Source organism: Thunnus albacares, chromosome 13 (genome assembly GCF_914725855.1).
Source record: "Thunnus albacares chromosome 13, fThuAlb1.1, whole genome shotgun sequence".
Taxonomy (NCBI): domain Eukaryota; kingdom Metazoa; phylum Chordata; class Actinopteri; order Scombriformes; family Scombridae; genus Thunnus; species Thunnus albacares.
The window spans coordinates 32777402-32803426 of record NC_058118.1 but is presented as its reverse complement, the minus strand read 5'-3'; the positions used below and the strand labels follow the sequence as shown (position 1 = coordinate 32803426).

The 26025-nt window shown below is 41.0% G+C and overlaps 1 protein-coding gene across 1 annotated transcript; it reads left to right on the top strand.

Annotated features, from left to right (window-relative positions):
- The first annotated feature begins 245 nt into the window (after positions 1–245).
- Positions 246–25624, top strand: slc23a1 (solute carrier family 23 member 1). Its single transcript, XM_044369641.1, has 14 exons — positions 246–407; positions 9821–9994; positions 10613–10770; positions 11535–11623; positions 11915–11982; positions 12193–12374; positions 12660–12780; positions 13018–13174; positions 14077–14224; positions 14794–14899; positions 15126–15255; positions 16359–16502; positions 16819–16914; positions 23353–25624. The coding sequence occupies exons 1-14, from the start codon at positions 390–392 to the stop codon at positions 23619–23621; spliced, it is 1860 nt and encodes a 619-aa protein (XP_044225576.1). The 5' UTR covers positions 246–389; the 3' UTR covers positions 23622–25624.
- The last annotated feature ends 401 nt before the right edge of the window (positions 25625–26025 follow it).

Sequence of the window (26025 nt, the reverse complement as noted above, 5' to 3'; positions counted from 1 at the left end):
ACGATGAAGTCGATTTATTTCCTGTGAGGTTTCAGTAGAAATTGCTCGCAGCTGTTTGAAGTGAGTTTCTTCATGAAGCTTTTGATGAGCTGCACGTGTTCAGCAGATTGTTGGAGGAACACAGATAAGTTTTTATCTCCTTCCTGTTACTGTTTTACACGTTATAATCAATAATCAGTGATAATTTCTCTCTGCTGCATCAGCTTACACACCTGAACAGGTGAGAAGTCCCTCCGTGTGTGTGTGTGTGTGTGAGTGTGTGTAATGGTTAATGAACTTGTTAATCTCTGTGGACTTTCACCTGAAGCACTTTAACACACTCAAACACACACTCTCTCTCTGTTCAGTTGCTGCTCAGTCATTCAGGACATCAGACAGCCGGAGCTGAAATGGAAGACAACTGTGAGGTAAACTGATTATTGATTATTATTATTATTATTGTCTCTGAATGATCCAGTTGTATGATGGGTGGACAGGTGTGAGACAGTTACTTCAGTTTTGTCCTCGTTTAACTGAATACAGTTCTGGCACAATCAATCATTGATTTGTTCAAATTGATGGTTGTGTAAAATGGTGTTTCATCTGCGTAACCGTGGTAACATATGTTGTTCTTTTCCATAATCTGAGCTAGTTGGAGCACTCAGATGTTGAACAGAAGGGGCCCCAGAACGGAGCCCTGGGGAACTCCACGTCATTTTATTTTTGTCCGCTCAGATGTGTAATTATCTATGGACACAAAGTCACACTCAGTTTTCCAGTCGGCCCAGTAAGATGTTGTAGTCGACTGTGTTGAATGCAGCACTGAGATCCAGTGGACACGAGCCTTTGATGTCTTAATGCTGAAAATGTTTATTGAAGGAGTTGATCAAGGAGAACTTGAAACAGCAAACATCGAAGTGCTCCGATGCTGTCTCTTTCTGTTCTGCCCACTGAAAGTCTGACCCTTAGTCTTTACCCTCAACAGATCAACCTACAATATGAAAAATTAGTCAAACTGGTTCACTGGTTTCTAAACAAGAACCTGCATTCTACCTGTGTGAGTTCAGGTCACGTTGGATGGAACTGCAGGTCACTGTCAGCACATTCTGGGTTTGAATGTCTGATTGTGTCTGTGTTGTCTAGGAAAGCCCCCTCCGACCTTGGTAACCATGGCAATGCTGATTTACCCTTTATCAGAGAGGCCTCTGCTTCCCCAAAACATCACAGAGGGTTCTGGAGTCTGAATGTCTCCTTGCTGCTTAAGAATTACAGTGTGACCTCGAGGCCCAGGCTTGACCCCATGTAACCCCTTAAAGATGGAAAATTCCAAAACAATACTAAGACTGAAACTCTGCCACTGTCAGTGTTTCAGTGGATGTTGTTTAAGATCTTAATAAGAGCAGCCTTGGTGCTGTGGTGTGGTCGAAATCCTGACTGGAAGACATCAAAACAGTTTTTTTAGTGCCAAGAAGTTGATCAGATGTTGAAAAACAGCGTTTTGGCCGGACCAGCCACAGACCAGCCTTACAACCCCAAATGTCTGTCCGTCACTGACTTATTGAGTGATGAAGTTACACCATTGGTTGGCCGACCTATTATTGGAGTTTCCCCATTGGTTGTTGCTCTTTCAAAACTAATTGGCACAAACAGTTTCTATTACATCGTCAGGGGGTGTTTACAGTGGAGCGAGTGCAGCTCGCTGTCAACAGGACTAAGAGTGAGCGAATTCCCAAAATAAGTTTTAAAAACAAACATTTACCGACACGGAGGCTCCGACACTGACAGGAGCACGAACCCACGGATACAAAGAGACACGACTGATTCATTTTACCAGCCTGCAAGGTGTCTAGCAGCTAGTTAGCATGGCTAGCATCATTAGCAAAGCCATGTGGTGCTGTGTTTAGCCTATGGACTGTATAAAAATAAGATGTAGCCGCAGTGTTTCTGGTTTAACAGCACTGCGCTGGGCAGGTGACAGGTGTGTTTACGTGTGAGTCTCTTTGCTCTGAAAGATATCATGTCAGATATATGGTCACAAAGCTGACAGACTGTTAGCCTAGCATGCTAATCCTACATAAACATATGGATGAGACCATATGCAGGGGGAGTTAACAGATAATTAGAACAGTTATCATTAAAATTAAAATAAGCTCTCTTTCAAATCAAACATCAAATGAGTGGAAAGTATTGTTCTTGCAACTGCATTTATACCCTTTTTTTAACTCAAACATCATGTGATGCTACTTCAGCACACTTTAACAACAAATATTACTGGGTCCACTACAGACAAGATCCAATATCCAGGTGACCACTGACTATCAACTGTAACTGTAACAAACTGGCCACAATTACACACACTGACCGTACTCGGTCCAGCCATATACTAGGTTTTGACCTGATGTTGTTCAGTGATTTTACTTAAAAACAGGAGATTTGCCTGTAATTGTTCAGTAGTGAAGTGTCTAGATTGTTCTGTTTTGAGAGTGGCTTGATGACGGCAGTTTTCAGGGCCTGTGGGAAACACCTGAGAGAAGAGATGTGATGAGAAAGATCTATGCAGTTAGAAAAAGTTTTGAAGAAGCCTGTAGGCAGAATACAGGCAGCAAGAGAAGGATTCAATTGGTCAATCAGATAAAATTGTATCATGCTATTGGAATTGAACAACACATATCCTGCACCTGCTATGGAAGCACTGACTGTCAGTGAAGAAGAAGGTAAATTCATTGCAGACCTTGATGGATTTAAGTTCAGAGGCTACTGACACAGGACGGTTTGTTATCCCGTCGACAGCAGCAAATAAGGCACCTGCATTATTATTATTTTTGGCGATGATGTCAGAGAAGAAGGACCTCCTTGCATTTTTTCAGTTCCAAATTATATATGTAAAGTCGCTCTTCATGGATGTCATAATGAACCTGGAGGTTTAGTTTTTCCGTTCTGACCAGCGTGGCGTTTCTCCATCTTTTCTTACCAGAGACAACGTTCACCTTAGTGGGTGCAACGGCATCAATAACATTTGTAATTTTAGAACTGAAATTATCTACAAGCTCATTGACTGAGACCCCAGAGAGGGCGGATGTGGAGGAGAAAGCCTGAATAAATGTTTCACTGGTGTTTTCAGTGATAAACCATTAAGTGATTACCTCTGTTTGAACATTTGTGTGCATGGAGATAAAACTCTCAATGAAAACACAGCAATGATCAGAGAGAGCAACATCAGTCACCACAACCTTAGAAATGTTCAGACCCTTAGAGATGATTCAGTCCAGATTGTGCCCCATGTTGTGTGTGGTCACATGCTGAGTCAGTCCATAGTTATCAAGAACATAACACAGTTCTTTAGTCTGTGCTGGGGGGTTAAAATCACCAACAATACACAGTCAAAGTCAATACAGACAATAGACAGCAGTTCATTAAGGTCATCAAAAAAGGTTGCACAGTATTTAGGTGGCCTGCAGATATTTAGAAATAAAGCTCTAGAGCCACATATTCAAAAGTTTCCATAAGACACCTGTCTGCATTGGAGGGAATCATTAAACAGAATGTTAACTCCGCCTCCTGTCTTATGCTTCACTCATAAACCTGAAGTTGGGAGGGGTTGACTCGATAAGAACAGCTGCTCTGTTATCTTTGTCCAACCAAGTTTCAGTTAAAAACATAAAATCAAGGTTGTGCTTGACAATAAAATCATTGATTAAAAATGTTTTTCCTGACAGACCTGATATTTAATAAAGCTAAATTTAATGTGTTAAAAACATCATCTGACCAGTTTTTATGACAAGCTGCAGCTGACGAGGAACGGATGCTAAATTTGATGAATTTGCAGAATCGTTTGAGTGCTTCCTGTTTCTTAACAGTTTCACCTATCGAGACAGGAACTGAACAAGCTACCGGCAGACCGGGGCCCGGTCTGCCGGTAGCTTGTTCAGGGCCCCGGCAGACCTGGGAAGAGTCATGAGTGCCATCAGTCTTGCAGCCTGGACCTGCATAACCAGCACATATCAGTTATCAAATAACTGGAGGTGCTTTTATCAGGCTGGAGAGAGAGAGGATGACTCTGAAGCCATCATGTGGGGGGGGAGGTTTAGGGGAAGAAGGTGAATCCTCACAGGTGGTAGTTAGTGACGGGGGTGGAGACTCCTCTGCTGGGCTCTGATGACTGTCATGTTGAAAGCTTCAGGTGAAGGATGAGGCAGTTCTCTGGTCTCTTGTTCTCTGGTCTCTTGTTCTCTGGTCTCTTGTTCTTGGCAGAGGGAACAGACAGGTGAGATGAACAGTTCTACTCCTGACTTGTTAAGGAAAAGTCCGTTAGGGGCCCAAATCCAAACGCGTTATTCAGCAAAGCACAGATACTGGGGTTTTTTTATGGACATTTATTTCATACAAATATTTTAAAAATTATTTGTTTTTGAGAAGAAAACAAACATGTCAAATACCAGCGCACAGGTCGGTTACATCACTATCTCAGTGTCTCTCCTCTGCTCCGCTGTGACGTCTATCAGCAGGTCTCAGTGAGGGGAGTCACATCCACCTGCTGCATGACTCACATTTCCTTATTTGGACATCAGTCCCGGAGTCGGGGGTGTTCCCCAGAGATAAAACTGAACTACTGACACATGAAGTGCTCTCAAGAGACTCTCCATAACCTGTTGCTCCCCTTCTCCTTTAGTTAGTTTAGTTAGTTAAGTTAGTTTAGTTAGTTAGTTTAGTTACTTTAGATAGTTTAGTTAAGTTAGTTAGTTTAGTTAATTTAGTTAGTTAAGTCAGTTTAGTTACTTTAGTTAGTTTAGTTAGTTTAGTTTAGTTAGTTTAGTTAGTTAAATTAGTTTAGTTACTTTAGTTAGTTTAGTTAGTTTAGTTAGTTAAGTTACTTTAGTTTAGTTAGTTTAGTTAGTTTAGTTAGTTAAGTTAGTTTAGTTACTTTAGTTAGTTTAGTTAGTTAAGTTAGTTTAGTTACTTTAGTTTAGTTACTTTAGTTAGTTTAGTTAGTTAAGTTAGTTTAGTTACTTTAGTTTAGTTAGTTTAGTTAGTTTAGTTAGTTTAGTTAGTTAAGTTAGTTTAGTTACTTTAGTTAGTTTAGTTAAGTTAGTTTAGTTACTTTAGTTTAGTTAGTTTAGTTAGTTTAGTTAAGTTAGTTTAGTTACTTTAGTTAGTTTAGTTAGTTAAGTTAGTTTAGTTACTTTAGTTTAGTTACTTTAGTTAGTTTAGTTAGTTAAGTTAGTTTAGTTACTTTAGTTTAGTTACTTTAGTTTAGTTAGTTTAGTTACTTTAGTTTAGTTACTTTAGTTAAGTTAGTTTAGTTACTTTAGTTTAGTTACTTTAGTTTAGTTAGTTTAGTTACTTTAGTTTAGTTACTTTAGTTAAGTTAGTTTAGTTACTTTAGTTTAGTTACTTTAGTTAGTTTAGTTAGTTAAGTTAGTTTAGTTACTTTAGTTTAGTTACTTTAGTTTAGTTAGTTTAGTTACTTTAGTTTAGTTACTTTAGTTTAGTTAGTTTAGTTACTTTAGTTTAGTTACTTTAGTTAAGTTAGTTTAGTTACTTTAGTTTAGTTACTTTAGTTTAGTTACTTTAGTTTAGTTACTTTAGTTAAGTTAGTTTAGTTACTTTAGTTTAGTTACTTTAGTTAGTTTAGTTAGTTAAGTTAGTTTAGTTACTTTAGTTTAGTTACTTTAGTTTAGTTAGTTTAGTTAGTTTAGTTTAGTTTAGTTAGTTTAGTTAGTTAAGTTACTTTAGTTAGTTTAGTTTAGTTTAGTCAGTTTAGTTTAGTTAGTTTAGTTAGTTTAGTTAGTTTAGTTACTTTAGATAGTTTAGTTAAGTTAGTTAGTTTAGTTAATTTAGTTAGTTAAGTCAGTTTAGTTACTTTAGTTAGTTTAGTTAGTTTAGTTTAGTTTAGTTAGTTTAGTTAGTTAAATTAGTTTAGTTAGTTTAGTTAGTTTAGTTAGTTTAGTTAGTTTAGTTTAGTTTAGTTAGTTTAGTTAGTTAAGTTACTTTAGATAGTTTAGTTTAGTTTAGTCAGTTTAGTTTAGTTAGTTTAGTTAGTTTAGTTAGTTTAGTTACTTTAGATAGTTTAGTTAAGTTAGTTAGTTTAGTTAATTTAGTTAGTTAAGTCAGTTTAGTTACTTTAGTTAGTTTAGTTAGTTTAGTTTAGTTAGTTTAGTTAGTTTAGTTAGTTAAATTAGTTAAATTAGTTTAGTTAATTTAGTTAGTTTAGTTAGTTTAGTTAGTTTAGTTAGTTTAGTTAGTTTAGTTAGTTAAGTTACTTTAGTTAGTTTAGTTTAGTTTAGTCAGTTTAGTTTAGTTAGTTTAGTTAGTTTAGTTAGTTTAGTTACTTTAGATAGTTTAGTTAAGTTAGTTAGTTTAGTTAATTTAGTTAGTTAAGTCAGTTTAGTTACTTTAGTTAGTTTAGTTAGTTTAGTTAGTTTAGTTTAGTTAGTTTAGTTAGTTAAATTAGTTTAGTTACTTTAGTTAGTTTAGTTAGTTTAGTTAGTTAAGTTAGTTAAGTTAGTTAAGTTAGTTAAGTTAGTTTAGTTACTTTAGTTTAGTTAGTTTAGTTAGTTTAGTTAGTTTAGTTAGTTAAGTTAGTTAAGTTAGTTTAGTTACTTTAGTTAGTTTAGTTAGTTAAGTTAGTTAAGTTAGTTTAGTTACTTTAGTTAGTTTAGTTAGTTTAGTTTAGTTTAGTTTAGTTAGTTTAGTTAGTTAAGTTACTTTAGTTAGTTTAGTTTAGTTTAGTCAGTTTAGTTTAGTTAGTTTAGTTAGTTTAGTTAGTTTAGTTAGTTTAGTTACTTTAGTTACTTTAGTTTAGTTACTTTAGTTAAGTTAGTTTAGTTACTTTAGTTTAGTTACTTTAGTTAGTTTAGTTAGTTAAGTTAGTTTAGTTACTTTAGTTTAGTTACTTTAGTTAGTTTAGTTAGTTAAGTTAGTTTAGTTACTTTAGTTTAGTTACTTTAGTTTAGTTAGTTTAGTTAGTTTAGTTAGTTTAGTTTAGTTAGTTTAGTTAGTTAAGTTACTTTAGTTAGTTTAGTTTAGTTTAGTCAGTTTAGTTTAGTTAGTTTAGTTAGTTCAGTTTAGTCAGTTTAGTTTAGTTAGTTTAGTTACTTTAGATAGTTTAGTTAAGTTAGTTAGTTTAGTTAATTTAGTTAGTTAAGTCAGTTTAGTTACTTTAGTTAGTTTAGTTAGTTTAGTTTAGTTAGTTTACTTAGTTAAATTAGTTTAGTTACTTTAGTTACTTTAGTTAGTTTAGTTAGTTTAGTTAGTTTAGTTAGTTAAGTTAGTTTAGTTACTTTAGTTTAGTTAGTTTAGTTTAGTTAGTTTAGTTAGTTTAGTTAGTTTAGTTAGTTAAGTTAGTTAAGTTAGTTTAGTTACTTTAGTTAGTTTAGTTAGTTAAGTTAGTTAAGTTAGTTTAGTTACTTTAGTTAGTTTAGTTAGTTTAGTTTAGTTTAGTTTAGTTAGTTTAGTTAGTTAAGTTACTTTAGTTAGTTTAGTTTAGTTTAGTCAGTTTAGTTTAGTTAGTTTAGTTAGTTTAGTTAGTTTAGTTAGTTTAGTTACTTTAGTTACTTTAGTTAGTTTAGTTAAGTTAGTTTAGTTACTTTAGTTACTTTAGTTAGTTTAGTTAGTTAAGTTAGTTTAGTTACTTTAGTTACTTTAGTTAGTTTAGTTAGTTCAGTTACTTTAGTTACTTTAGTTAGTTTAGTTTAGTCAGTTTAGTTAGTTTAGTTAGTTTAGTTACTTTAGTTAGTTTAGTTAGTTTAGTTAGTTTAGTTAGTTTAGTTAGTGAAGTTAGTTTAGTTACTTTAGTTAGTTTAGTTAGTTTAGTTTAGTCCGTTTAGTTTAGTTAGTTTAGTTAGTTTAGTTTAGTCAGTTTAGTTTAGTTAGTTTAGTTACTTTAGTTACTTTAGTTAGTTTAGTTAGTTTAGTTAGTTTAGTTAGTTTAGTTAGTGAAGTTAGTTTAGTTACTTTAGTTAGTTTAGTTAGTTTAGTTTAGTCCGTTTAGTTTAGTTAGTTTAGTTACTTTAGTTACTTTAGTTACTTTAGTTTAGTCAGTTTAGTTTAGTTAGTTCAGTTAGTTTAGTTACTTTAGTTACTTTAGTTAGTTAAGTTAGTTAAGTTAGTTTAGTTACTTTAGTTACTTTAGTTACTTTAGTTAGTTTAGTCCGTTTAGTCCGTTTAGTTTAGTTACTTTAGTTACTTTAGTTACTTTAGTTAGTTAAGTCAGTTTAGTTTAGTTAGTTTAGTTTAGTTACTTTAGTTACTTTAGTTACTTTAGTTAGTTTAGTTACTTTAGTTACTTTAGGTAGTTTAGTTAGTTTAGATTAGTTCGTTTAGTTAGTTTAGTTAGTTAAATTAGTTTAGTTACTTTAGTTAGTTTAGTCAGTTTAGTTTAGTTAGTTTAGTTAATTTAGTTAATTTAGTTAATTTAGTTAATTTAGTTTAGTTAGTTTAGTTTAGTTAGTTTAGTTTAGTTAGTTTAGTTTAGTTTAGTACTAAGTTTAGTACTAAGCTCCTCACCATAGGGCCCCCAGTACTAAGCTCCTCACCATAGGGCCCCCAGTGCTAAGCTCCTCACCATGGGGCCCCCAGTACTAAGCTCCTCACCATAGGGCCCCCGGTACTAAGCTCCTCACCATGGGGCCCCCGGTGCTAAGCTCCTCACCATAGGGCCCCCAGTGCTAAGCTCCTCAACATGGGGCCCCCGGTGCTAAGCTCCTCACCATAGGGCCCCCAGTGCTAAGCTCCTCAACATGGGGCCCCCAGTGCTAAGCTCCTCACCATAGGGCCCCCAGTGCTAAGCTCCTCACCATAGGGCCCCCAGTGCTAAGCTCCTCTACATGGGGCCCCCAGTGCTAAGCTCCTCTACATGGGGCCCCCAGTGCTAAGCTCCTCAACATGGGGCCCCCAGTGCTAAGCTCCTCACCATAGGGCCCCCAGTGCTAAGCTCCTCACCATAGGGCCCCCAGTGCTAAGCTCCTCACCATAGGGCCCCCAGTACTAAGCTCCTCACCATGGGGCCCCCAGTACTAAGCTCCTCACCATGGGACCCCCAGTACTAAGCTCCTCACCATGGGGCCCCCAGTGCTAAGCTCCTCACCATGGGGCCCCCGGTGCTAAGCTCCTCACCATAGGGCCCCCAGTGCTAAGCTCCTCAACATGGGGCCCCCGGTGCTAAGCTCCTCACCATAGGGCCCCCAGTGCTAAGCTCCTCAACATGGGGCCCCCAGTGCTAAGCTCCTCACCATAGGGCCCCCAGTGCTAAGCTCCTCACCATAGGGCCCCCAGTGCTAAGCTCCTCACCATGGGGCCCCCAGTACTAAGCTCCTCACCATAGGGCCCCCAGTACTAAGCTCCTCACCATAGGGCCCCCGGTGCTAAGCTCCTCACCATGGGGCCCCCAGTACTAAGCTCCTCACCATAGGGCCCCCAGTACTAAGCTCCTCACTATGGGGCCCCCAGTACTAAGCTCCTCACCATAGGGCCCCCAGTACTAAGCTCCTCACCATAGGGCCCCCAGTACTAAGCTCCTCACCATGGGGCCCCCAGTACTAAGCTCCTCACCATAGGGCCCCCAGTACTAAGCTCCTCACCATAGGGCCCCCGGTGCTAAGCTCCTCAACATGGGGCCCCCAGTACTAAGCTTCTCACCATAGGGCCCCCAGTACTAAGCTTCTCACCACACTTGACTACATTTTATAACTGAAACATTAAAACAACACGACTACAGTTTAATATTTTAAGACAAAATCACAGATTAAAATAAAATGAAACAAGACAGTTTTAATATTGTTTATATTGTGGTTTATACCTGTGTTAACGAGTGTTAATGAGTGTCGTCTCTCTGTCCAATCAGAGTCATGATTACCTGGGAGATCAGCAGAGCCAGAAGGTGGTCAGGATTAATGGACCAATGGGAGAAGACAAAAAGACTGAACAGCCAAAAGCACCGCCGAAGGCGGGGTCAGACATGATTTACACCATAGAGGACGTCCCACCATGGTACCTATGTATCCTACTGGGACTACAGGTAAGACTGGACTCAGACTGGGTTCATACTGATTCAGTTTAGACTGGAATGACTGGGTTTAGACTGAGTTTAGAACTAACTAACCCTCGATCCCCGCTCCTTAAATTGCTCCCAACGGTCAGAACAGCACCCTGCATGGTAGCTCACTGCCATGTGTGTGTGAATGAGAAGCAAATTGTAAAGCACTTTGGATAAATGCACTATATAAATACATTTATATTATATATTATATTATACATTTATATGACTTTAGTGTAAATTGTTTAGACTGGACATGGATGGTTTAAACTCAGCAGCTGCAGGTTTGATGGACAGTTAAGATGAAATTGGAAAACATTACTAGAACAGCTGCAATGTTTTCTTGAGTTTGAACATCAGAAGCTACAACCAGTATCAGACCAGTAAGTCACGTGTTGTCCAATCACGTGATGGAAGGGTTGAGGTCCATGTCACCGGTCACCTGTTTGGGTTTTTTTAGGGCATTTCATGCCTTTATTATGGTGACAGTGGAGAGAGTTGAAAGGAAACAAAGGTCCGCTGCAGGAGTCATGCATCTTAACCAGTAGGCTACTGGTGCGCGCCACCTGTCACCTGTTTTAACCTCTCACCTGTCCTCAGCACTACCTGACATGCTTCAGCGGCACTGTAGCGGTACCGTTCCTCCTGGCTGAAGCCATGTGTGTGGGTCAAGACCAGAACACCGTCAGTCAGCTGATCGGAACCATTTTCACCACCGTGGGAGTCACCACCCTGATCCAGACCACCGTGGGAGTCAGGTGAGACAGTACGGAATCAAACAAGGGTCAATAAAATTTTAGATTGTGAAATGTTTGTGAATGTGTAAAAATGTTTGTAGCTGTAGAAATATTTTTTCATGTGTAATTAAAATTTGTGCAGGAATATTTTCATAACAAGACGTTGGATGTGACGCCCTGCGATGAGAACATATATGTGAGCCTCCATAGCAGCAGCGTTGGGATTGTCAGTAGTCATTGGTTGTAGCATTTCCTCTCCACAGCTGTTGGTATTTCCCTGCATTAATAGTAATAATAATAATATCTTTATTCATATAGCACCTTTAAAAACAGAGTTTAAAAATACAAAGCAAAAGCAGCACAATGCAAAGACACGACACAGAAAACAATAACAGGTCTGACACAGAAAGATAAATAATAAAGAGATGATAAAAAGATTAAAGATGATCGAAAGACAACATTACGAATTTACCATCAGCTGTACCTGTGCCAAGAAACAGAATAAGATTAAAATGCGAACCAATCACAGCACAGAAAATATGATCAACTTCCTGCTGATTTACTGGTTTACTGGTTTACTGGTTTACTGTTACCATAAACCTTAACTAAGCTCATTTTATCTTAGTAAGCAAGTCAGGATGAACCCGATACTATCACAGGAGCTAGACTGTCCTAAATCCACAGAGAGAGAGACATCATTCACACAGGTGTGTGTGTGTGTGTGTGTGTGTGTGTGTGTGTGTGTGTGTGTGTGTGTGTGTGTGTGTGTGTGTGTGTGTGTGTAGGTTGCCTCTGTTTCAGGCCTCTGCGTTTGCATTCCTGATTCCTGCACAAGCAATTCTCGGTCTGGACCGCTGGAGATGTCCCAGTGAGGGTGAGACTGTCTGTCTGTCTGTCTGCCTGCCTGTCTGTCTGTCTGCCTGTCTGTCTGTCTGCCTGTCTGTCTGCCTGCCTGTCTGTCTGTCTGTCTGTCTGTCTGTCTGCCTGTCTGCCTGTCTGTCTGCCTGTCTGCCTGTCTGTCTGTCTGCCTGTCTGTCTGTCTGTCTGCCTGTCTGTCTGTCTGTCTGTCTGTCTGTCTGTCTGCCTGTCTGCCTGTCTGTCTGTCTGCCTGTCTGTCTGTCTGTCTGACACTAAAGATGTGATTGACTGTTTGTTTTCTCTGCAGAGGAGATTTATGGGAACTGGAGTCTTCCACTCAACACCTCACACATCTGGCACCCCCGCATCAGAGAGGTACTTCATAATAATAATAATAATAATTATTATTATTATTATTATTATTATTATTATTATTATTATTGTAGTATGGTTTTATATTGGTTTTTCCAGGTGACTTGTGGAGCAGCAGACAGGTTCCAGTCTGACCAGTGGGGGGGTTTAACCCAGAAGGATATTGGTATCCTGTATATAGAAGTATATTTGTTTGTTTGTTTGTTTTTTCAGATCCAGGGGGCCATCATCGTGTCCAGTGTGGTGGAGCTCGTGGTCGGTCTGTGCGGGTTGCCAGGTTTGCTGCTGGAATACATCGGCCCGCTCACCATCACTCCGACCGTGTCACTGATCGGCCTGTCAGTGTTCAGCACAGCTGCAGACAGAGCCGGGACTCACTGGGGCCTCTCAGCACTGTGAGACACCTGTCTGTCTGTCTACCTGTCTGTCTGTCTGTCTACCTGTCTGTCTGTCTGTCTGTCTACCTGTCTGTCTGTCTGTCTGTCTGTCTGTCTGTCTGTCTGTCTGTCTGTCTACCTGTCTGTCTACCTGTCTGTCTGTCTGTCTGTCTGTCTACCTGTCTGTCTGTCTGTCTGTCTGTCTACCTGTCTGTCTGTCTGTCTGTCTACCTGTCTGTCTACCTGTCTGTCTCTTCCCAAATACACGCACTGACAGCTGTCTCTCCCTCCGTATCTCTGCAGGTGTATGTTGCTCATTGTGCTTTTCGCTCAGTACCTGAGGGCGACATCAGTTCCTGTTCCTGTTTACAGGAAGAAGAAAGGACTGACCTCTACCCGAGTCCAGATCTTCAAGATGTTTCCCGTAAAAAACACGCACACACATACAGTACATACAAAAAACCAAACCAGGTGAAGTGTCACATGAAGTGTGAGGTGTAGTGTGAGGTTTATATTGATTAATTGATTGATTATTATATTATATTATAATATTATATACATTCATTATATAGTTACAAAGTTATTCCCTCCGTTCTCAAAAGTTTTAGAAAATAAAGTTATTTTGAGGTTTCTAATATCTTTCCTCTGATTTTTGTCTCAGATCATCCTCGCCATCATGTTGGTCTGGCTGGTTTGCTACATCCTCACCCTGACCGACATGTTGCCAAGCAACCCTGAACGCTACGGACACAAGGCCCGGACCGACGCCCGTGGTAACATCATGGCTTCATCACCCTGGTTCAGGATACCCTATCCCTGTAAGACAACTGAAACCATCCAATCACAGGCTTCACAACTGTCACTGAAGTCATCCAATCACAGGCTTCACAACTGTCACTGAAACCATCCAATCACAGGCTTCACAACTGTCACTGAAACCATCCAATCACAGGCTTCACAACTGTCACTGAAGTCATCCAATCACAGGCTTCACAACTGTCACTGAAACCATCCAATCACAGGCTTCACAACTGTCACTGAAGTCATCCAATCACAGGCTTCACAACTGTCACTGAAGTCATCCAATCACAGGCTTCACAACTGTCACTGAAACCATCCAATCACAGGCTTCACAACTGTCAGTGAAGTCATCCAATCACAGGCTTCACAACTGTCACTGAAACCATCCAATCACAGGCTTCACAACTGTCACTGAAACCATCCAATCACAGGCTTCACAACTGTCACTGAAACCATCCAATCACAGGCTTCACAACTGTCAGTGAAGTCATCCAATCACAGGCTTCACAACTGTCACTGAAACCATCCAATCACAGGCTTCACAACTGTCAGTGAAGTCATCCAATCACAGGCTTCACAACTGTCACTGAAACCATCCAATCACAGGCTTCACAACTGTCACTGAAGTCATCCAATCACAGGCTTCACAACTGTCACTGAAGTCATCCAATCACAGGCTTCACAACTGTCACTGAAGTCATCCAATCACAGGCTGTGCTCACAGTTTGTCAGAACATCTGGTTAAAAAAATGACACATGAGGAAGCTGTATGTATGTTGTGGAAGGTCACAGACACCAGACGAGTTAAAACTGTGAGGTCACAGAAGATGATGATGATGATGATAGAATGAAGATCAACCAGAAAAAAGTTTTATGATAAAACTGACTTCCTGTTTCCTCTGCCTCTGGTATCTTATAGGCCAGTGGGGGTTGCCGGTGGTAACGGTTGCTGGGGTGTTGGGGATGCTGAGTGCCACTCTGGCAGGCATCGTGGAGTCAATTGGTGATTATTACGCCTGTGCCCGTCTGTCTGGAGCCACACCCCCTCCGGTCCATGCGATCAACAGGTGAGACAGGAAGTAAACAGGATGAGATGTTATCTTACCTGACAGACTCCGCCCCTACAGGTAATGTGATCTTACCTGACAGACTCCGCCCCTACAGGTAATGTGATCTTACCTGACAGACTCCGCCCCTACAGGTAATATTATCTTACCTGACAGACTCCGCCCCTACAGGTAATATTATCTTACCTGTCAGACTCCGCCCCTACAGGTAATGTGATCTTACCTGACAGACTCCTCCCCTACATGTGTTAATATCTTACCTGACAGACTCCGCCCCTACAGGTAATGTGATCTTACCTGACAGACTCCTCCCCTACATGTGTTAATATCTTACCTGACAGACTCCGCCCCTACAGGTAATGTGATCTTACCTGACAGACTCCTCCCCTACAGGTGTTAATATTTTACCTGACAGACTCCTCCCCTACATGTGTTAATATCTTACCTGACAGACTCCGCCCCTACAGGTAATGTGATCTTACCTGACAGACTCCTCCCCTACAGGTGTTAATATCTTACCTGACAGACTCCGCCCCTACAGGTGTTAGATAGTGTTTTGTCTTTTTCAGGGGAATCTTCACTGAGGGCTTCTGCTGCATCATCGCTGGCCTTTTAGGGACAGGAAACGGCTCCACCTCCTCCAGCCCAAATATCGGTGTTCTGGGCATCACAAAGGTAATCTAAGGCCACGCCCACCTGTCTGATGTGGTAGAAACTTCTGAAACTGGTTCTAGAGGTGATTTATTAACTTTATTAACTAATAGGCTGGATATTTTTGATGTTCATGAATATGGTGAATCAGGATAAAGAAATAAAATTTAAACCTGAGTGAAGGCATCAGTCATGTGACCTTGGACTGTCACCTGGCTGTGGATGTTTGAATTGTTGACCCTGTGTGTAGGTGGGCAGCAGGCGGGTGGTGCAGTACGGAGCAGGCATCATGTTCCTGTTGGGATCAGTCGGAAAGTTCACGGCTTTGTTCGCCTCGTTGCCAGATCCGATCCTCGGAGCGCTGTTCTGCACGCTGTTTGGTGAGTTACAGTTAACGTGTTTCTCAGGTGTGATCAGGTGTGTGTGTGTGATGTAATAATAATCCAGGTGTGTTGTGTTTCTCAGGTGTGATCAGGTGTGTGTGTGTGTGATGTAATAATAATCCAGGTGTGTGTGTGTGTGATGTAATAATAATCCAGGTGTGTCGTGTTTCTCAGGTGTGATCAGGTGTGTGTGTGTGATGTAATAATAATCCAGGTGTGTCGTGTTTCTCAGGTGTGATCAGGTGTGTGTGTGTGATGTAATAATAATCCAGGTGTGTCGTGTTTCTCAGGTGTGATCAGGTGTGTGTGTGTGATGTAATAATAATCCAGGTGTGTCGTGTTTCTCAGGTGTGATCAGGTGTGTGTGTGTGATGTAATAATAATCCAGGTGTGTCGTGTTTCTCAGGTGTGATCAGGTGTGTGTGTGTGTGTGATGTAATAATAATCCAGGTGTGTTGTGTTTCTCAGGTGTGATCAGGTGTGTGTGTGTGTGTGATGTAATAATAATCCAGGTGTGTTGTGTTTCTCAGGTGTGATCAGGTGTGTGTGTGTGATGTAATAATAATCCAGGTGTGTGTGTGTGTGATGTAATAATAATCCAGGTGTGTTGTGTTTCTCAGGTGTGATCAGGTGTGTGTGTGTGTGTGATGTAATAATAATCCAGGTGTGTTGTGTTTCTCAGGTGTGATCAGGTGTGTGTGTGTGATGTAATAATAATCCAGGTGTGTTGTGTTTCTCAGGTGTGATCAGGTGTGTGTGTGTGATGTAATAATAATCCAGGTGTGTTATGTTTCTCAGGTGTGATCAGGTGTGTGTGTGTGTGTGATGTAATAATAATCCAGGTGTGTTGTGTTTCTCAGGTGTGATCAGGTGTGTGTGTGTGATGTAATAATAATCCAGGTGTGTTATGTTTCTCAGGTGTGATCAGGTGTGTGTGTGTGTGTGATGTAATAATAATCCAGGTGTGTTGTGTTTCTCAGGTGTGATCAGGTGTGTGTGTGTGATGTAATAATAATCCAGGTGTGTTATGTTTCTCAGGTGTGATCAGGTGTGTGTGTGTGTGTGATGTAATAATAATCCAGGTGTGTCGTGTTTCTCAGGTATGATCACAGCCGTCGGTCTGTCCAACCTGCAGCTGGTGGATTTGAATTCGTCCAGAAACCTTTTTGTTCTCGGGTTCTCGATGTTCTTTGGTCTGACTCTGCCCTCGTACCTGGACACACACCCGAAGTCCATCAGCACAGGTGTGTGTGGTCGTAGATCAGTATAGATCTGATAGATGTAGATCAGCTCTGTATAGATCTGATAGATGTAGATCAGCTCTGTATAGATCTGATAGATGTAGATCAGCTCTGTATAGATCTGTTAAATGTAGATCAGCTCTGTATAATCCGTTAAATGTAGATCAGCTCTATATAGATCTGATAGATGTAGATCAGCTCTGTATAGATCTGTTAAATGTAGATCAGCTCTATATAGATCTGATAGATGTAGATCAGCTCTGTATAGATCTGTTAGATGTAGATCAGCTCTGCTCTGATAGATGTTCTTTTTTTGCAGGTGTTGCAGAACTGGATCAGATCCTGACGGTTCTTCTGTCCACTGAGATGTTCGTTGGAGGTTTTATAGCTTTCTGCCTTGACAACACAATACCAGGTAACGCACACAGACACAACTTGCTAGCAACAGTTTCACTCACTGCACTCAGCTGTGTTATATCCATCTGAGCACTTAACTCAGAGAGAAAATTATTTCCACAATATTGAATCTTCTTTTAAGAGATAGACTGAATGTTGACTATGTGGGAATCAGAGTCAGACACACACACAGTGTTTATGGAGCTCTGCCTCTGTCACTATGAGACATATTCCTCTCACTCAACACTGCCGCCCACAACAACAGCTGACTCTGTGTGTGTGTGTTTTCCTGTTCTAATGATTCATAGTAGTTTCAGTTACAACTGTGATACAAGGCAAAGTTTATTTATACAGCAACAAGGCAATTCAAGGTGTTTTGCGTAAAACATTTAAGGCATCGAGACAAAGTGAAAAAGAAACAATAAAAGTTCATTTAAATACAATTGTTGTAAGGTGGCGCTGCTTCTCCAGGTTTAGTTTGGACTCTGGGGACAGAAAGTAGACCTGATCCAGACCACCTAGGAGGTCTGGATGTGTCATAACGTAGCAGCAGATCAGAAATGTATTTTGGCCTGAAACCATTCAGTGCTTTATAAACCAACAGCAGTATTCTAAAATCAAGCCAGTGTAAAGATCTGGGAACTGGACTGATATGATCCACTGTCTTGGTCTTAGTGAGGACTCGAGCAGCAGCGTTCTGGATCAGCTGCAGCTGTCTGATCCTTGTTTTTCCAAATCCTGCTGAGACATAAGTCCTTTAAATCTTGATATATTCTTCAGGTGATAGTCGGCTGACTTTGTAATTGTCTTAATGTAGCTGCTGAAATTCAGCTCTGAGTCCATGACGACACCAAGATTTGGCTTGGTGTGTAGTTTTTAACATTATCAATTGAAGCTGAGAGCTGACTGACTCAGCTCCAACAACAATTACTTCAGTTTTATCTTCGTTTCATTGAAGAATATTCTGGCACATCCAATCGTTGATTTGTTCAGTGCTCTTACTCAGTGCTTGTATTGGACCACAGTCCCCTGGTTATGTAATTGTGTGTCGTCTGCATAATTATGGTAACATATTTTGTTGTTTTCCATAATCTGAACCAGTGGGAGCATGTAAATGTTGAACAGAAGAGGCCCTAGAATAGAGCCTTGGGGAACTCAGAGTGACATGTGCTGTTCTGGGCTGGCTGAAGACCAGATGCACCTCTGCATTCTGGATCATCTGCAGAGGTTTGAACGTACATGCAGGGAGGCCTGCCAGTAAGTAGTTGCAGTAGTCAATGTGTGATATTAGGAGAGCCTGAACCAGGAGTTGTGCTGCACGCTCAGACAGGAAGAGTCTGATCTTCCTGATGTTGTACAGGAAGAATCGACACGACGGAGCGACTGAGGCCACGTGAACCTTAAAGGTTAGTTGGTCATCAATCATGACACCCAAGCGTCAGGCAGACTTTGTGGGCATGAGTTGGGTTGATTCGAGCTGGATGCTGATGTTTTGTTGTATGGAGGGACTGGCTGGATGACAAGGAGCTCAGTCTTAGAGAGGTTAAGCTGAAGGTGGCGTTCTTTCATCCATGCTGATATATCAGCAAGACACAATGAGATCCATGCTGAGACTATGTGGTCTTCCAGCGGGAATGACAGGAAGAGTTGGGTATCATCAGCATATCAATGATATGAGAAACCATGGGAGCGGATGACTGCGCCAAGTGAGGTGGTGTATAATGAGAAGAGAAGGGGACCGAGCACTGACCCTTGAGGAACCCCTGTGGATAAGCTGTGTGGTTTGGACACTTCTCCCCTCCAAGATACTTTAAAATATCTCCCTGAGAGGTAGGACATGAACCAGTAGAGGGCGGATCCTGAGATGCCAAACCCAGTGAGTGTGGAGAGGAGGATTTTAACTGTGTCAAAGGCAGCTGACAGATCCAGCAGCAATAGAGCTGAGGACTGACCAGCAGCTCTAACTGAACGCAGTGATTCCATAACCAACAGGAGTGCAGTCTTGGTAGAGTGACCCCAGTCAGTGAAGAAGAAGGCAAATTCATTGCAGGCCTTGATGGATAGAAGTTCAGAGGCTACTGACACAGAAGGGTTTGTTAGCCTGTCGACAGCAGCAAACATGGCGTGTGCATTATTATTGTTTTTGGTAATGATGTCAGAGAAAAAGGACCACCTTGCGTTTGTCGGTTCCAAATTAAAAATGCAAAGAATGCTTTTATCGATGTCATAATGAACCTGCGTGCAGCTTTTTGACACTTGCTTTTTTCTATTCTGACCAGCGTGGCATTTCTCCATCTTTTCTTACAGAGACCACCTTCACCTTAGTGGGTGCAACGGCATCAATGACATTTGTAATTTTAGAATTTAAATGATCTACAAGCTCATTGACACCTGCCCAAGAGAGGGCAGTGTGGAGGAGAAAGCCTGAATAAATGTTTCACTGGTGTTTTCAGTGATAAACTGTTTTGTGATTACTTCTGTTTGAACATTTGTGTGCATGGAGATAAATGCATGGGAATGATCAGAGAGAGCAACATCAGCCACCACAACCTTATTAATGTTCAGACCCTTAGAAGAATCAATCATTTATAGCAAATGTTTCCACAGTTATATGTGGTGGAAAATGCTCTGCCGAGTTGAATCAACAACATGAAACACCACATGAGGAGGAGGTGGAAGTGGTGGAGGAGCTGCAGCAGGACACAGTGTTAGCAGAGTCAACATTAGCTAAACATATCACATTACATGCTGAAGGGGCTGCATGGTAAACTGGAGCCAGATACATATCACTTACAGACGTGAATGTGAACCATCAACACAAAAAGATCAGAACTGATCATTAAGGCCTGTAATGTAAACATAGCCAATGACAGCTTTTAATGCCTGTGCTATACATCTGCATGAATGTGATTGGCTGTGAATCAGCCAATGATTGTGAAGCATATTAGAAACAGCTGATGACTGCAGTACTCTGCCCGAAGGAACACTAAGCTTGAGTTCTGGAAATTTTACTTTTCAACAATCAGTCCGATTAAAATATTTAATCGCGTATAATTTGAAATTAAGTACACATTTTTTATCTGTTCAATATTTAAAATAAAGGGACATTTTTCAAATGTTCAAGATAGGAGTGGACAAGATATGCTTGCTTTATGTAAGTCTATGCATTTATTGTTGGAAATCAATTAACAACACAAAACAATGACAATAATTGTCAGAAACCGTCACAGGTGGCCTAAATATACATATATATATATACAATATGCCGAGAGCCGAACACACAGAGGCTTTTAAAAACCGCTTTCTCTCTGGTCTTCAGCACAGACATGAGTTGAGTCTCACAACACAGCTTCCTCTAGTTTGAGGGGGAGAAGCAGGAGAAGGGGGGTCGTCACAGGTTGGCCGCGGTTGGCAAGACCATCATCACTACAACCTGCTTGGAGGCAGGTCGGGCACACTTTGGCCCGACTCCAGAGATGGTCGGTTTTGGGTGTGACATGGCTTAAACTGGTAATGGAGATGCAAATCAGTGCAATATGGTTTGATTCAGAGCAGCCAAAAGTACCAATGGAAAAACTGTCACAATGTAGCAGGGATGAGTGGACCCAAATGCAGAAAGCAGGGCTGAAGAAAACTGTCTTTATTTCAATCAATCAATCAATCAATTTTTATTTATATAGCGCCAAAACACAACAAAAGTCATCTCAAGGCACTTTTCACATAGAGCAGGTCAAGACTCTTTAATTTACAGAGACCCAACATTCCTCCATGAGCAGCAGCAGGAAAAACTCCCCTTTAACGGGTAGAAACCTGCAGAACCCGGCTCTTGGTGGCAGCAGCAGCCAGGGAAGGACGCCATCAGGACTGTGAAGGACCGCGAAGGTTCGGCCCAGAACCCAGGGTTCCCTGTGAGATGAGAAAGCACAAAAAAACTCCGGGGAAGAAGCAAAGTTAGTGACATGCATTGATGTTACATGAATGCATACAGATGGAGAGGAGGAGGAGGAGAGAGGAGCTCAGTGCATCATGGGAAGTCCCCCAGCAGTCTAGGCCTATAGCAGCATAACTAAGGGCTGATCCAAGGCGAGCCTGGTCGGCCCTAACTATAAGCTTTATCAAAAAGGAAAGTTTTAAGCCTACTCTTAAACATAGAGAGGGTGTCTGCACCCCGGACTGAATCCGGTAGATGGTTCCACAGAAGAGGAGCCTGATAGCTGAAGGCTCTGCCTCCCATTCTACTTTTAAAGACTGTAGGAACCACCAGTAAGCTGCATACTGGGAGCGCAGTGTTCTAGTGGGATAATACGGTATTATGAGCTCTTTAAGATATGATGGGCTTTGTAAGTTAGGAGAAGGATTTTAAATTCTATTCTAGATTTTACAGGAAGCCGTTATACTTAGTACACATAGAACTGGCTGTAAAGTTTTCAAGGTTGGCTGAGAGACTAAGAACAAGACTTTCTAATGAGTTATAATGAAGTTCAGGTCTAGAGTTGATAATGAGGCTGCGACTCCTCCTCCTCGGCCAGTGTCTGGAGGAATGTGAGTATTAATATGACTGGGAGGACTGGATTCATTCACAGCCAGGTTTCAGTAAGACAATCAATCAATATGATGATCTGAGATTAAATCGTTTACTAATACGGCTTCAGATGACAGAGATCTAATGTTCAAGAGTCCACCAGGTCTTCCCCAGAAAGTCTGCCAGTTATCTATGAAGCCCACATCGTTTGCTGGACGCCACCTCGACAGCCAGCGGTTGAATGATGACATGTGACTATACATGACATCACTGGTCAGATCAGGCAGCGGTCCAGAGGAAACTACAGAGTCCAACATTGTTTCTGCATATTAACAAACCGACTCAGCATTGATCTTAGTGACCTCTGATTGGTGTAATCAGGAGTCGTTGCCGCCGACGTGAATAACAATCGTCTCATATTTACGTTTATTCTTAGCCAGCAGTTTAAATGTGATTCAGTGTCGTCTGCTCTGGTCCCAGGAATACATTTAACTATAGCTGCTGGTGTCGCTAACTTCACGTTTCTGACTATGGAGCTGCCAATAATCAGAGCTGGTTTCTCAGCAGGTGTGTTGCTGAGGGGGGAGAACCAGTTAGAAACATGAACTGGTTGGTGGTGAACCGTGGGCTTCTGCTTAGGGCTATGCTTCCTTCAGACAGTCACCCAGCCGCCCTGGCTTCCCGGCTGCTCGGGAGCTACCGGGGGAGTGGGAGCTACGCTAGGTCGGCCCGCACCGGATACTAGGGGCTGGCTAACTACATTAGCTACTGATTGTTTTTCCATGGTGCGGAGCCACGCTTCCAATTCACTGAACCTCACCTCCAACACTGCAAATAAATTACACTTATTACTTGTACCATTTTCACTAAAGGAGGCAGAGGAATAACTAAACATTTGACACACCGAGCAAGAGAGAGCAGGACAACGAGAGGGAGAGAGAGAAGCCATCGCTAACTGTTTCGCTAAGTTTAGCTATGAGCTAACTGCTGAGCTGAAGATAACTAACAACTGTCGGATTAGCGAGAAAAGTCAGTAGAAGGAGAGAGCTAAGAGTGCTTGAGCAAAACTAACTTACATTTAAATATACAGTAGGTATTTATCCACAGTAGTGAGAAATATAGCAAAGTTAACTGAGCTGGGAGCAAAAACACCATCAGTCACCACGGTTAGCAACCGGAAATGACACAATACGCTTACCGTAGCACGTCAGCCACACTTTAACATCCTAACTCTGCCCAGACTTAAGCCTCTTACTTGTGTCACTTAAGGAAATGAGTAAGGTGTGTTTCAGTCCATCTTTCGGGTCCGGCTTGGTTCCTCCGCTCAGATGCTGACGGAGCCGTCCTCACGCTCTGTCTGTGAGTTTTCATGGCAGCTGATCCTTGGCGGCGTTGCAGAGAAAACAGAGGAGTCGACTCAGTTAAAGGCGAACAGGGCATAGACGTTATCCTTCACCTTTCTTCTGCAGGAAAGAGTGAAAGCGCCGGGTTGCACAGCGGTCTACTTTGGATCTGGTAACATGCTCGGTTGAACACAAAGAAATATCCACTCGTCCAGCGAGGCTGAGATTGTTTGGCCTAGTTACAGTTACTTCCTTACGTTAGCTGGTGAGCAGCTAGGTCTCAGTGACATCATGGCTAGAAAGGGAAACCCCGGTACGAGAGTTTGGCTCTGCCGGATTTCAAACCCAGGTGTTAGTTAATCAGAGCATGATGGGAACTGAAGTCTGTTTGGAGTCCTTTTGTTTGACTCGGCACCTTTCTTTGTTATCAGGCATTGTGGCTGCATGCAGGCCTGCCTTTATCTCATGCGTTAGGGTCGTATGAGGCTCACCACCGTAAGAACAGATCAATCAGGATGTTGTTTGTTCTCGTTGTGGTTGTAATGATGTCTGCAGAAGTATTTACTAGATATTTCTTCTCCGTTTGTCTCAGGTTCCCGACAGGAGCGGGGTCTGGTCGAGTGGAGATCTTCATCCTCATCTTCCTCCTCCTATGACCTTCCTCTGGGGATGGGCGTGATCAGGCGGACTCGCTGGCTGCAACGGTTTCCCATCAGCCCCTCCTTCAGGGGTTGGCGGGCGTCTGACAACCTGCCCCCACCCGTGGAGGAGGACGAGGTGGATGAGGGAGGAAGAGTAGGAGGGGAGGACGTAGAGGGAAAGGAAGCTGCTGACATCAACCTGCCCAGTACCAAGGTGTGACTGTGATGTCATCAGTCAGACATCCTGTTAAAGTCTTTGCTGTTTTAAAGCCATACTGTGATGTTTACTGACGTGGAATCAAACCTGTGAGGTCAAGAACCACATCAGGCCAGCAGGAAGCTGTTCATATCATAATCTGAAGCATTAACTGGACGTTTCATCGTTTCTTATGCACAAACTTTAGAATTTGATCAAATTAAATGCGCAGTCCTGACAGAGATGGAATAAGTTTCACTGATGATTCATCACTAAGTTGTGATTCTGACAGCGACAGCTCGGTGTAAAGAGCTACTGAAGTGTCAGCAAACTGCTCAGCCTTAAGAGCCAATCAGGACTGGTCTTCACTGTGATGTCACACCTTAACAATGATGTCTAATCAAACACCTTCATTCAATTCATTCATTATAATCTTCACATAGGAGTGATTTATTGCACACCTGTTTTATTGGATTGTATTATTTCAGTGTAGTTTTGCGGTTTTGCCTCTGTTACCATGGAAACATAAAAACATTTATACGTTTAACAGGGCTGACTGCTGTAAACTACTCAGGAAACAGTTTAAGAAGCTGTGATGAAACAAGTTCTTACTTTTTATTTATTTTTATTGGAGTATCACAAGACAGCATTTTTATTAGTCAACTGTAAGAGGAGACATTTTAGAAATGTCACAAAATTTCATTTTAAAACACTCGTGTGTCAGAAAATTGTGCAAAAGTGTACAAAACAAACCTGACTGACAACAACACATTTTAATATAATATCACATGTTTCATTCTGTTCATCATTTAAACTCTTCAAGTGAGGCTGAAAACCTTTAGTTATATATGGACACAATTAAAAGCAATATAATGATTATAATAATTATGCATTTATATACGATTAATGAGGTGAGGTGAAGTGTTTTACACTGAAATAGAAGACATTCATTATATCAAAGGTTCAGATGCATAAAACTGTAGATTCATGACTAAAACTGTGTGAACGCACAAAGCCAGAAATATGCAGACAGATTCTTCATCTCATCAGATTTATAAAGCCACGCGTACACATGGTTCTGTTTTATGAATCTCAGTTATTGTGGAACTGGGCGCATGTGCACGAGCCTCATTTCCACTCCCACAATTCACCATCAGTTCACTGTCTGCTCCACCGGTCTGTACAGCTGTCAATGAAACTAACAGGAAAGAAGAAGAAGAATAAGTGCCGTCTCAGGTTCTCCATCAGCCAGAATAGCTGTCATTACACGTGTGACCGTTACACACGGCTGCGCAGCTCTTTGTAATCAGTTAATCAGTGTTATGCTTACAAATGTGCCTTTGATTGGCATTTTACAAATCTGTGTAAATGCAAAAAAAAAAAAATCACACAATCAGTGCAGCTGGTTGTCAACCCGAACAATGTTTCACTGACAGATTCTCAGCTTATATTTCATCACCAGTGTGCAGGAAATGGCATATGTGTGGTTTTTATGCATCTGGCCGTAGGTGTCAATACCTTCTAACAGTAAATGTTAAAATGCTGATGGTGAGTCGATAGTGTTTCTGTCATGTATAATAATATATCATCTACATAACAAGAGAATGAAACATCATTATTGTGACAGGTGAAATGTTCAAGTACTGAAAATAAACTGGGACCCATTACAGATCCCTGTGGCACGCCAGACCTCTGCAGAGCAGTTACATCAACAGGAAATGATTTTAATGATGACCACATGAATGTAAATCTATTGTACAATATTTAGTATTTATCACATTTTTATATTTGTGCAGTTTGTGCTAAATGTTTAAACTTAATTTTGTATCAATATTTTGTATTTTGAAAAGCTGTAATTATATTCATCATTTAATGTTATGATGTGATTATATTGTGTTCTTAGACCAAACTGGCAGTTTCTCTTATGAAAGACAAAAAACAAACAAAATAAAGTAAATTTCACTCTTTATCTGCTCGGGATGATTTTATGGTTTAAGGTTGTAAACGTTCAGAGAGGAAAGCAGCGCTGTATGTAAAAAAAACTATGTACAAAATCAAAGGACAAGCAAAAACAAGGTGAACTCATGTCATTGTGAAAATTGGATCTTTTCTTAGTGTGCAAACAACATTTCAGTAAACAAAGAGAAAGTGACAACAGGCAGACTTTAGTACACTGATATTTAAATCTGTTAATGGCTGTGATCAAACCTTCACTGTGTGTATCTGGTTCAGATTAGCATCATCTATCATTACTACTCTTACAGCTGATACGAGTGGGTGGATCAATACGTGCCTGACAGAATGAGTCTTTGTGAAATATCACTGAACCGAACTTGTTTTGATGCATTGAATAAGACTTCCAGTCTGCACCGGGACCATTTAGTGGTCCAGAATGCTGCCGTACAGCTTTTGACTGGGTCTCTTTACA

Bases quoted from the DNA above. Each gene is read 5' to 3' on its own strand.
- slc23a1 (XM_044369641.1), top strand. The intron at 10,771-11,534 runs GTGAGACAGTAC...GTGTGTGTGTAG, and splicing joins CAGACCACCGTGGGAGTCAG to GTTGCCTCTGTTTCAGGCCT. The intron at 11,983-12,192 runs GTACTTCATAAT...TTGTTTTTTCAG, and splicing joins GGCACCCCCGCATCAGAGAG to ATCCAGGGGGCCATCATCGT.